General features: G+C 39.1%; 1 protein-coding gene across 1 annotated transcript in view; it reads left to right on the top strand.

Annotated features, from left to right (window-relative positions):
* The first annotated feature begins 9,999 nt into the window (after window positions 1-9,999).
* AMMECR1 (AMMECR nuclear protein 1) overlaps window positions 10,000-12,693 on the top strand; it is a 113,461-nt gene continuing 110,767 nt past the window's right edge. Inside the window, exon 1 of the mRNA XM_076347387.1 lies at window positions 10,000-10,171. Coding sequence (XP_076203502.1) covers window positions 10,000-10,171 — 172 coding nt within the window. The remainder of the gene's footprint in view (window positions 10,172-12,693) is intronic.

Here is a 12,693-nt window from a genome sequence, read left to right as displayed (position 1 = left end):
GGTTGTTTATGAGCACTGTGAACAAAACTGGTTCTATACTCAGTTTTAAAATGCGTGTACAGCAAGCATTGCATTAGCAAATGAAGGAATAGCCAAAGAGGAGCAACATAAAGCAGAGGCACACCCTTCTGAGACAGAATGCAAAGCAACACCCATAAGTAAGAAATAAATAATTCATCACAAATTTTATACCTTACTGTTCTGTGTTTCGGGGGCCAATACATAAATATTTTGCAGATGCCATCTACTGGGGAAGCAGGAAAATTAATTAATTGTACACGATTTTCATGTAGTAAATAAAATAAATTGGGAAACTATTCCTAAAATCTCATAATTTCTTTAGTGATGTTAGCTGTTGCAAGAAGAAAAGTGACCAAGGCAACTGTCTCTTAAGCACTTATGATGAGCCAAAAAGAAACAGGGGAAATGTAGATACATGAATGTTAACATCACTGAGACAGCAATCAAAATAGAAATAGCTTTTTAAATTAAATCCTGATGATAAAGCTAAGAAACCACTGGTATCCTTGAGAAGTACCACATTTAAACTCAGAGTGATTAGATGCTTACAGACCTTAAGCTGTCATACTCTCATTGTTTATACAATGCTGCCCTCTAGCAACTGAAAACCAGTGCACAGGATTCATGAAGGTTTTTCTCAGAACCCAGGTTGTCTTTTCCTTTCAAAAAGCGTTTGTTGTTTGCCACATCTGTGCTTTAAACCGCATTTTAGAGCTCTTATTTCATAAATTTTCTACACTAGTTGTGTTTCTCCTGGCTAAAGAGAAACAGGAAAATTGGCTACTTACTTGCAATGGTGAAAGTTACACATATTTGGAGACCGCTGCCGCCTTATAAAGATACATATACCTGACTAATCTTTGCTCCATTGGACTACCTGATTCCCTGATGTATTATCAAGGAATCTGGCTCCAGCCCTTTGCTTACTCAGTGCAAACTGCACTATAAGAAGAACAGTCTGGTGCCAGTGAACTCGAGCAGTGGCTCTACATGCTTCCAAAGACCTACGTAATATCTTGTCGTTTTTTTCTAGCGCTACATGGACAGGGCACATTCCAGTTCAAGGCTGGAACTATAGAACCCAACCACACTAGACCACACTCATGGGGTCTGACACATCCTAACCCATTCTGCCTCTCCCACATGTTCCCCCCCGTAACCTGTGATCACTCTCTGCTGCTAACTCAATCCACCTGGGAATTCAGAAGCCAATAAAATACATATTCATTGAAATTAAAAATTAAATCAATAATTTTTAAGGGCAGTTATAAAACAAATAGTTATCATTTAGTTTCTTGTTTGTCCTGGTAAAACACGTTAAAATTCCCAAGCCCTGTGTTGATATTCAGGCCTAGGCTAGCAAGGCATTGAAGCACATGCTCATCTCTAAGGTACCCTGAACAGTACCACTGAAGTCAGTATGAGTTAAAGACAGACCTACAGACTTTTCTGAATGCCTGCCCTAAACAGAAGTTAAGATTCTGAGCTCTAATTGAGTTGAAAGGGCTTCATTTAGAAAATCTTGTTCTAATTAAAACAAACCCAAACTGGCTCCAGACCTAAACTGGAGAGAAACATAATTAAATATTCTGATTAAATGGCTTCCATGATCACAAAAAATAAATAAACACGAGTTTTCTGTCAAAAAAAACAAAGCCATCTCAGGGAAAGCACCAGAAATGCTGACAAAACAACGAAGGTGAGCTGGCAGCCACTGGGCTAAGGGAGGCCCTTCAGTACCTATAAGACCAAACTGTTCTTTGAAATGATGCAGAATTGGAAAGTCATAGCAAAGTAAAGGTCAGGCGTCAATAGAAACATACTTCAAAAGGCAAAGAAATTTGTATTTTACAGAGTACGCTCCCTAAGGACCTAGCAAAAGATCACTGCTGTCATGTGAATTCAGTTGAGCTGAAGAAGCATTGAGAAGAAGACATCAGCAAGATGCATTTGACTCCCTGCTTCTCTTCCTGCCATTACCCCAAGCTGAATTAGATTGCCACAGGCTATAGCACCCATAGGCTGGGCGACTCAAGATGGCCATACTGATCTACGTGCCCTTCTTACCCTCTTTCTTTTCAATGTCTGTTGTAGACAGCCCAAGTGGAGGGGGTATGACTACCAGGAATAGCACATTTGCACTAAAAAATCTGAGCTGTGTATTTGAGGAGGCTTTTGTATTGCCCAAACAAGACAGCAAACTTGATCATTAAATATCAAATATTAAATAAACATATGAGGGGCGAAGGCATGGTAATGTATCTGCCTTAGGGAGACCAAGATTCTGAAATTTCATTTTACAGTAGACTGCTACATTGCATCTGCTGAGAGCTTCATATTAAACTCAAAGCATTTCCACTAACCTTTCCCCCATAAATTTAAACCTTGGGAGGGGTTTACAAGTGACGCTACTGAAAAGCACAGTACAGTAGTGGAAAAATGTGTTACATGGAACAAATCAGTAGATTAAAACCTCCACCTCTATTTGTCCAAACAAATATTCTTTTCCATTAACCATAACACAGGAATCCTGTACCACAGCCTTTGAGGCTGATTATGTGGAACTGCTTTAAATATTACTTTTGGGTTTCTCTTTTTAACTAACTAACCAATGGGACATACTTAAAATACCATCAAATTATTTCCCTTGCTTAATATTAATAACAACACTTTTTCAAATGTTCATCTTCTTGTCCGCACCCCATTTGCTGAAAGGTCAGAATTAGATCCACTAGGGATTCATACTGGATAATTTTTCAGTGTGTTATAACCAATAATTGTCAAATAGCACTGTTTAATCTTGCGTAGGATTCTACAGGCCTCAGGCAAAATTCCTACTGTAGTCATGCGAATTTTTCTTGAGAAAAGACCAAGGGATTAAACTGTTGAAGGAAAAGAACAATTTTATGAAGCCCTGCTGGCCAGTTTACACATCAGATAAACTGGTGTTGGAACTGGCAGGCTATTTGGACAGGAATGGAAGAACTATCTCACCCAGTCAGACCTCTGATTCAACTACTGCAAAATCTTGCCTCTGAAAATCAAGGTTGCATATGCAGGGGGAGACGAGAAAGCCCTAGTACTGAAGATACCTCAGAATAGTACTGAAGTACCTCAGATATGAAAATTACACTTAATCAAAAGAATGGTTAAATATAGTCCTAATATAGTCCTAAATATGGTCCTACTGCAATGTAAACTTACCTTCAGGTACATGCTTCAGTGCTTTCCTGATTCAAGACATTAATGAACATGGCGTTTCCTACAGACAGTACTATCTAAACTGAGAAACAGAAAACTTCAAGAGTACATGTAGCCACAGAAGATGTTTGACATCTTCACTCATAGGAAAAACACCATGAGCTGATAAAAATAGCACTGCCATGGAGAATTCAGGTGCAGAGCAAAGAGCTCCGAGGGACAGAAAAGGTAGCAACAAGTCTCTGAGGTGAAGGGAAATTTTGGAACGATGGTACACACCGTGAAACCTTACTGACGTTGCATTTTATTCCTCTTTATTCCTCTTTGTTTGCGGGTTGTATTTTTTTTTAACTGGTTTTGGACACTACCAAATTTCCCCAGTTTCAAAATGTACCACAAATCAGCTATAGATTGGAAAAAAGCACATGCTTGGGCTCCAGTCTGGATCCTGACATATTCTTCCTGTGCAGCTCTTGACAAGTCATTTAACTTCTCTACTCTGTTTCTTCTTTATTATAAAATTGTTACCCTACCTCAAAGGACTACTGTGATACTATTTTGCTATGCATGCTTTCTCAGGATATTTAGAGAGTCTGACGGCAGGCAGCAGATATATAAAAAATACGTTTAAACAAGAGGAACCTCTAAGCCATCTTAGAACAGAATCGCTGCACTGGAGACAGATAATGATGATGAGAGAAGGGAAAGGCAATGCAGCAGCTGCAATAGCAAATTTTCCCCACAGTCAACATATCAGACAGAATGACACTGATGGGGTTCAGGTTGCAGCTGACTTTTAATGGAACCTTTCCTGATTTGTACACTTCAGAGTAGAATCAAGTCCAACAAAAAAGCCCTAGCTCTTTCACAGAAGTCCATGCATTTAGAAACTGGGCTAATCACAACTATGAGATAAAGTATCTTTCCTTTTCGTCACTGTGAAGCTCATCTCAAGAAAGGATATACCAATCATCTAACTCAACTTCTACACTGATCTGAAATGTGTATGTTTAGAAAGAATTATTTGGATTTACAGCTGTACAATGGAGCAGAACCAGGACCATTTTGCTCACTATTTTCCCTAACATTCAGAATGAAACTTTTGGTAATGGAGTTGTCAGTATCCAGGAGTCAGTTGCTTTGGAGTATTCTGGTTTATACTATTGCATATATAGAACTGAAGAAATATAGGAATGCCAAATTGAATGCTTCATAGCATGGGAATAATTGTGGGTTTGGTGGTTGTTAGTATCAATTTCTTACTATATTCTCTCACTTTGCTGAGGCAAACCTGCAATGCTCGGGCCAAGCAGATGTAGAATATATCAAATTAGCACCTTAGGGCAAGGAATACAATAAGATGTTTCATTATAAACTCAGGGAAGCAAACTATATCCTTGACATACTCTGCTCCCAGACATTGCTGAGGCAGTTGATTTCTTTATGTCTCATGTGAGGATCACCAGAGAAAAATCTCTGGAACTAGTCATTAATCAAACAAAGCATAGCACAGAGTCAGAATTTTTGAAATGGTGCCAAAAGCAGTTGTGGAAATTTGAAATGACAACTGATGAGAAACTCAGTGCCTAGAGGGAGGGCAGGGTTGTGGCTTTCTTCCGGTTTCGGTTTTTTTATTTTATTTTTTTATTTTTTATTTTTTATTTTCTTTTTCACTGATTGTGACAGAATCTTTAGAGGGATCTCAGAAAATTTTCCAGTCAGTCCTCTGCAGAGAAGAAAATCAATTTTACGAAGAGTTCCTATTATACTGGCACCTTTCCTGCAGTTACACAGGATGAGACTCCTGCCCCTCCTTCTTCACTGCCCTTGGTGCCTGCAGAGTTGTTCCTCTCACATGTTCTCACTCGTCTCTCCCGGCTGCTGTTGCGCAGGGTTGGGTTTTTTTCCCCTTCTGAAATATGTTATCCCAGAGGCGCTACCACCGTCGCTGATGGGCTCAGCCTTGGCCAGCGGTGGGTCCGTCTTGGAGCCGGCTGGCACTGGCTCTATCGGACATGGGGGAAGCTTCTGGCAATACAGTAGATAAGAGCAAGTGTCTAGGCCTACTTGGCCTTAGCTAGAACGGGAGAAATATATTGTAGCAAGTCCGTGTGAATCAGTTGTCAGGTATGGGAAGGGGCCTTACTTTCCAGGTTCCTGTCATAAAACGAGATATTCTGCACATTTTTGCACGCTGCCTAGATAAACAGTGCTAGCTACGGATCGCTGTACTGAAACAAGGAAAAAGGCAGTTGCAGTAATCAAGGCCATTAGCCTCAGGTTGCCCTATCCCACCAAAGCCGGACCCTTACTGTTGAAAAAATTCAGCTAGACACATTCTTCAAGGCACTAACACTTATTCTTATGATATGCCCTGGGACACTAGTGATGCCTTTGAGGACATAACAGAAGGAAAAAAATAACCACATTAAAAATAATGCGCACACAGAGTATCACTGGCATTCCAACCAGAAGTTTATTTAACATATAATACTGAGCAGCAGATTATTCCAAGATGCAGCGGACCTTATGTTTAGGCTTTTAGATTGGCATTTTCCAAACTACTGCGTTTGAATTGTCATTTAGTATCAAACAAAGCATCTAGGAACATATTACATGAAAGGCATCACAGAAGAAGGTTGATTTGATACCTTAAATGAAATGGGGAAAGCCTTTTAAGTGCCCCAAGGAACTCTCAATTGTTTTGATTCAATAGATCCAGTTTAACCCCACATTGTTAAACTTTGGTAGAAATATTTTGGTGTTGATTTAGTGATAACATAGCGAAAACTATGAAAATTGCTCTGAACACTGGTATTTTTCAATTCAAAGTTAGGAAAAAGACTAAAATAAAATTTCAGCAAATAAAACCTCACGATTTATTCATTTTGCTTCTTTGTTCCTATCATGCAACTTTCCACATTATTTCGTAAGAAAAAGAAATACATATTAGACAGTTAAATCCACCTTGTCAGTGAAGAATTGGGATTATGCCTATAACTGCTTCAAACAGTAATTTATGGTTAAGCTCTACTCGCTACCTTAGCTGCTTAACAAGGATTTATAGAAACTACATGTATTCAGCACAACTTTCACAAGGTACCGATGAACGGAAGATAGCTGCCTTTGTGGGTACTACACAGGTGTTTGAGCTAAGTATTACATTGCTAGCATTTCATGAAAGCATAATATGTTATTTTATTCTCAAGGCCATTAATTATTTCACCATTAACAGACACTTTCAGCAGATCTTCTCCAAGTTTACTACTTTAATTAGGACCTCATCTAGCACCCTGAATCAAAAGGAGTTTTTCTATTGATTTCAGTGGGACTAAGATTTGTTAGTAAATGTTATTAATGTTATTAAAACCAGGATTTTCTCCAACTTATTAGCCAAGGTATTATATTAATTTAATGATTAGCTTGTTTTGAGTTCAGAAAGCTCTCATACAAATTTTGGTCTTTTTTTTTAACTCCAAGTTACTTCAGGTAAGTTAATCCTTAAAGTTTTCATACTGCAGTGTATGTGTGCTCTTTCTCTTCTCACTGATCTTACCAGGGCTGGCATTTGAGGCCTTTTTTTCAAATGATGGTCACAGTTTTGGATAATGCAAAACGTCATTTTTGTACCTACTCTAGCATTGTCATTAAAAGATAATTATCTGTCAATCCACTGGAAATTTTCCTACTTCAGTGACTTACATGTGCCAGACATAATTTTGAAGTTTATGCTCCAAAGAGCTCACTGAACAAGTGACTGTCTAATAGGAAAAACAATTGGTGACATCCTGCCCCAGTGAAGTGTGTAAAACATTCACCTGCATTTCCCGGTTTATTTTGCTCAACAGGTTTCTGTAACGGAGTTCTCATTTACAGCCACAATAGTCTGGTGACTCGAGTGCACTGGTAGAAAAAGGACTTGGTTTCTCCAGATCAACCAACACCTACAGGCAAGGACTCTTAAAGATTACCGGATGCTGAAATCCAAATCCTGATGTGCATACGACACAACGGCAAACGATTTATTGATCACGCTAGACTATACAGTGGGCTCACAGCTAAGTCAGTCCTGGTGGGATAGCCCTAGTTTCGGGTACTTCTCCCCTTCTTTCCAGGGAAATCAAAGATGAAAGCCAGTACGTGGCTTACACTGGGTGCTCAGGCAAAACTCAAGTCACATGATATTAAAGAAACGACTGAATTGAAGAAAAGAAGAACAAGAGCATTCAAACATTTAGCTCTCAAGAGCGTGTTAGATAATTTAGAGGTATCATGATATAAAGCATCATGCTTAGTGGAAGATGTACTTTCTCCATACATCTGTTTGATAGGCACCATAAGCATTAGTGTTTCACTCTAAGAACGATGAATGTATGCTAACGTCTTTGTTTCCATGCCAAACCACCCATCTGTTCTCTGCTCAGAATTCTGTCCTGCTCTTTTCTTTTCACTTTTGCCCTGTTATATTTAAGTTAAAAAATACAAAAATATGCATTATCTCATATATATAATTTATGATCTAGACTCTCAGTACTGATGAAATTCAACAAAGAGAGAATGGAACAAAGAGAGAATGGTTCAGAATACTAAGTTTCCAATTCGAGATGAAGCACTGCTTTATTGTGTTGCATTAGCAACCTCTTCATAACAAGGAGAGACAAAAAGAGTGTTTGAATTAATGACCTCATTTGTGGGGGGAAAAAAAATCTCATTTTTTAATGCATAGTTCATCTGCTAACACACAGGCACTAGCCTCTAATGATAGTCTTCTGCTGATATATCACTAGCAGTGTACCACACATGATGAATTACCCAGTAGCCATCATTATTACTGGCTTTAGGTTTTATTAACTTACAAAAAAGGTGCCTAGAAAGTCTTTTGTATTATCACTTGCTGCTTCAAAGACAGGAACAGAGGTTTGCATTAGGAATTTTTAGGAGATTAGTAATCAGGCTTCTTGAGCTCACCATGAAATTTATGAGATAATATATACCAACACTAGACATGTGTAAGTGCTTACTGCCTTTTGTCTGAGAGTGAATGCTGCAACATGAGTCATAATTATTTAGGCCATAATTTCTAATATTCTGCATTTCCTTTTGGTCAGGAGAAGTACTTCAGAAAGTTCCTGCTGGGGTATAAATACAAATAAAATGACCAGCCTACTTCAGGGATTGTCTATTCTTCTAGCTCCTGGAACAACACTTACGAGCTGAACAGTTAGAATTGTAGGTAGACCAAAAGACCTGATAATGGGCCTTTTTCTCCAAAGCACCTACAAAAGGGAAGGTCACAGCTAGGCATTCGCAGCTGCCCTTGTACATGTGCAACTTAAACGCCTATTTATTTTCATTGGACAAATGCTTAACTCCTTAGCCCCACAGAACGTCACTGTGAGTGTGAAACTACAGCAACTAGTATATATTAAATACATTCACATACACACAGCATCTTCAAGATAAAATGCACAGATACTCTTAAAGAAGTATAGCTTCATTGCGTAAAGTGGACAGTCGTATCAGAATGATTAAGTGATCACACACCACTATGGTTGAAGCACATTAAATATTTTGTTCTCCCTATGATGCCGTTATTGTTTGGCACATCTTAAAAAACTGATGTTAAAGCGAAAGCACATTCTGAAGTAAGGGCAATATTCAGCTCTTTTCTCAGATGCACAATTGCTTTCCAAAGCAGCAGCTTCTCATAATCCAGTCCCATGCGGCTTGAATCTAACCCAGTTATAGTACTGAAGCTTTTTCCCTTTTCAGTGTCAGCACGAAGAGAACTGGGGACTAGCTCCTAGTCCATGCTCTGGCAGCTTTAATATTGTCCTAAAGGGGTTACTGAGGATTATGTTTTGCATTACTTGGGAAACTTAACTGATGTCAAGCCAATGTACCCAGCTTTGTGCCAACTGCTTCTTGTTCTCTTCTAAATCAGGGAAGTAACATAAAAAAGTGCCAGGGAGCAAGCTGAGGACTGGGGCTAAAGTATGCTACGCTCTAGTGATCCGTGTAAGCACAAGGAATCCATAGGGGACACTTACAGACCAGAACAACCTGGAGTAGTCCTTAAGCTACTATAATTTATTCTGGGCACAGTACAGAGATACCAGCGCCTCCTCCAAGGCTGTGCCAATACCTTGGCAATTCTTGATATTTTGTCCATAAGTCAGTGTTTACAGAAAATTTCCAATTTCCTAAAGTGTTATGTTATCCTTCCTTCCTTCCTCAAAACTTCACCTGAAATCCTTTCACTCTGTGGGACCACAAATGGCTTAAAGGGGGTATTTAGCATACACCCTATGCAAGACTGAGCTTTCCAGAAGTTAGAACCCTGCAGTTTCCAAGACCTCTGCAACTGACTGCTTTGAAATTTAGGAAATAGGGCATTGCTATAAAATATTGCCACTACATCATAGATATTACAGTTGAAAAGAACTTTTTTTTGCTCATATTTTCTCTTCCACCTGCTATTGCAGAACTTTCTTCCAAGCTGAACTCTTAAGGGTTAACTGGCATCGGGTGGAGGAGGGGGAAATCAGAGGTCAGCTCATGTTCTGATACCAGTGAACTCACAAGTTACTCCTTAAGCATGTGGTTTCATCCTAGGTTCTTCCTGCCAGCAATTTCTCACTTTAATCTTACACCCACAGCAACCCAGATCTTTAAATTCAGCAATTCTTTCTCAGGTTTCAGCAAGTCATTGGCAGCCTGAGCTATTTTTGGGATATTTTCTCTACTGCAGATGCAGCTCAGGAAAACGCAGGGAGCATGCTAAAGACCTGCAGCTATTTGCCTTGTACAATTTGCTCATTTCTCTTTATTTCTCTGTTTTCCTGCACTGATCACTTAAAGGACAATCTCTCTTGCAAACAAAATCCCCGGAGCCTGATTAGAGGGACTGGAGGCTCCCAGACACGGATTGCCTGCCAGCCACAGCACGGTAAGGACATGGACACTTTTGGCTAGCCTTGCATTGCAGTTTTTTAAGCTTTGCTGAATGTTTATTTGTGTCCATCGCTTCCAAATCAACACTGCTGGCATGGCAGGCAGTCTCCAGCTCCTGGTCTCCATTTTCATTCCCTAAAATCCTCAGCACTTGTAAGTAACACATTTATACTCACCGTCTCTTTGTGTGTTCTAGAAATCAATGACTGACACTGATTTTGATCAGTTCCAGGGGTTGGGTTTTTTTCCTTACATTTTAGCATCTTTGGGAGAGCTGTAATTTGTAATCCTGATTGAAACTGTGGATATTTCTATTGCCTGGTCTTCCCTATTTTAGGTATATTGCTAGTCTTATTATTTAGCTCAGCAAATTATTCAAATCAGGGAATGGTTTTATGTACAGTAGAGGGAAACATTATTAAAAAGACCTGCTACTGCTGATTTACAGTTATATACATAGCTTTCTTGTCTTGTCTACCGGCTCTGCTATAATACCTTTAAGCTGCCACAGAGCAGGGAGCTAACACTACAAAGACATATACAGCATAAAACCAATGCAGCAGACGGAGCTGTACCAAAAATGAATAGGTTTTATCACGCAGTTGTTTTTATATATGCTCACAGAAATGCATCAAGTAAGCTCTGCAAGAACGGTGAGATTCCAGTTTTATAGGACATACTATTTTATTGAAATACTTGTAAAAATAGTTTAACATCCTCAGGGACATTTTACTTGTACATACTACTGCAGGAAGATTAACACAGTACATGTCTAATGAATGTACAAACCAAATTCTGGGAACGTCTGGTGACAGAAACTGGAAAAGGGATTCTTTTGGTCCTTCCCCGTACTTCAGGCTTTTTAGAAAAACTGGAATTACTTTATGCTTTATCCTTTCGTGTTCAGTAATACGATGATTGCAAACAGAGCATTCCCCTGAGGGCTCAATGTACATCATCCAAATGTTTGACTGCAACTCAGTGTTTGTTGTCCTATTAAGAGAGGTTTTAGAAAGCCTGGCTTTGCAGTAGAGGTAGGGAGGCCTGCAGATAGAATAAGCAATCAAAAGCTACCTGTGCCTGCTGCCAGAACAAACAAGAGCATACGGTACAATTGTAGCTCCATAATATTTCCTATCAAAATGCTTAGACATCACAGTCTGCAGCAGAAACAAAAGTCAGCACAGCCTTTGAAACAGTATTTTAAGAACTTATTCAAACCTCACCTTTCACCTTTTCAATATGGGAGAATTTTTTGTTCATTTTCTAGCTTGCAAATGTTTCTTGAGGGATTTGTAAAACCGATTGGAGGGATGGGGGAAAGGCCGTATGTGCACGAGTGGACTGAAGGTCTTTAAGGCTTAATTTTCAGTATGGGAAAAGTTCTGATGTTGATATGCAAACAATTAAAAAAAAAAAAAAAAAAGAAGCCATCCAGGATATTATGACTTACAACTCAGAACACTAGAAGCAAAAAGTGAAAACTTAAAGTACCAATAGATTTAGGATCAGGCTCCGAAAGTGGTATTTTTGCTTCTGAAAGCCTCTTGTCAATTTTGAGACAATTTCTATGATACCATTTATGTTGCTTTTGAACATAAGACTGATCTCTGAGCCTGGCTCTCTCCTCCCACTGGTGAATCTCTGCCTCAGTTTCACTGAAGTCACTGATACTAAATTAGCTTAACAAGACATATGAATCAATCCTTTAGTCCTTAGTTCCATCTTAAACTCAATCCCAAATGTTAGCACTCAGCTTGCTGGAAATCTTGAGACTCGACACATTTCCCAGAGACCACAGAAAGAAAGAAATTATTATAGCTGGATGTGTTTTGCTAAAAGTTAGCAAAGCATTTGATTGTTTACTGTTAACTGAGGATATGTCATTAGACAAGTTACAAGGCGTGCATGTAAATCCAGATCCCGTATTTCTCTCTCTCAAAAAAAAAGTTACTCTCAGCACAAACCGAAGTCAATTGAGGAAGTTCTACTGACAGGACAGGTCTGTGCAGAATTGAGTGTTTTGGGAATTGAGTGAGATAAAACTCAATACAGTGATACACCTGTACAGATAACTATTCAAGTGGTGCTTGTTTGGGCTCATTTTAGAAAATGTCATACTAAATTGTGCCATTGATAAAAATTATTATTAGAAAGACAATGCATGTTATTTCACAATATGTGCAGAAAAGAAATAATCGGAATAATGAAAAAGCAGGTGCCATCTAGGATATATTAACTTTTCCTTTTTAAGACAAACTGTCGCATACAGGAGCTCTCTGGAAGTTGAAAACCCCATCTTTGTTAGAGAAGGAATATAGACCACAGGGATTAGCAACTCTCCAGACGGTCCCGGCTGAGGATACACTCATGCTGTGTTATTACACTTACTTTGGCTTGCCACAGCCTCCTGAACAGCCTTTTCACAAAAAATCTTCAAGCTAGGACGAAGAATAGCCCCCAACTCTGCTATGTACAGAAGTCGCTGCTGTTCCTGGTGTGTGATAGGGATCATAC

Source organism: Aptenodytes patagonicus, chromosome 9, assembly GCF_965638725.1.
Source record: "Aptenodytes patagonicus chromosome 9, bAptPat1.pri.cur, whole genome shotgun sequence".
In the NCBI taxonomy this organism is placed as follows: Eukaryota; Metazoa; Chordata; class Aves; order Sphenisciformes; family Spheniscidae; genus Aptenodytes; species Aptenodytes patagonicus.
The sequence above is the reverse complement of the archived record's forward strand: the minus strand, read 5'-3'. Positions and strand labels throughout refer to the sequence as shown.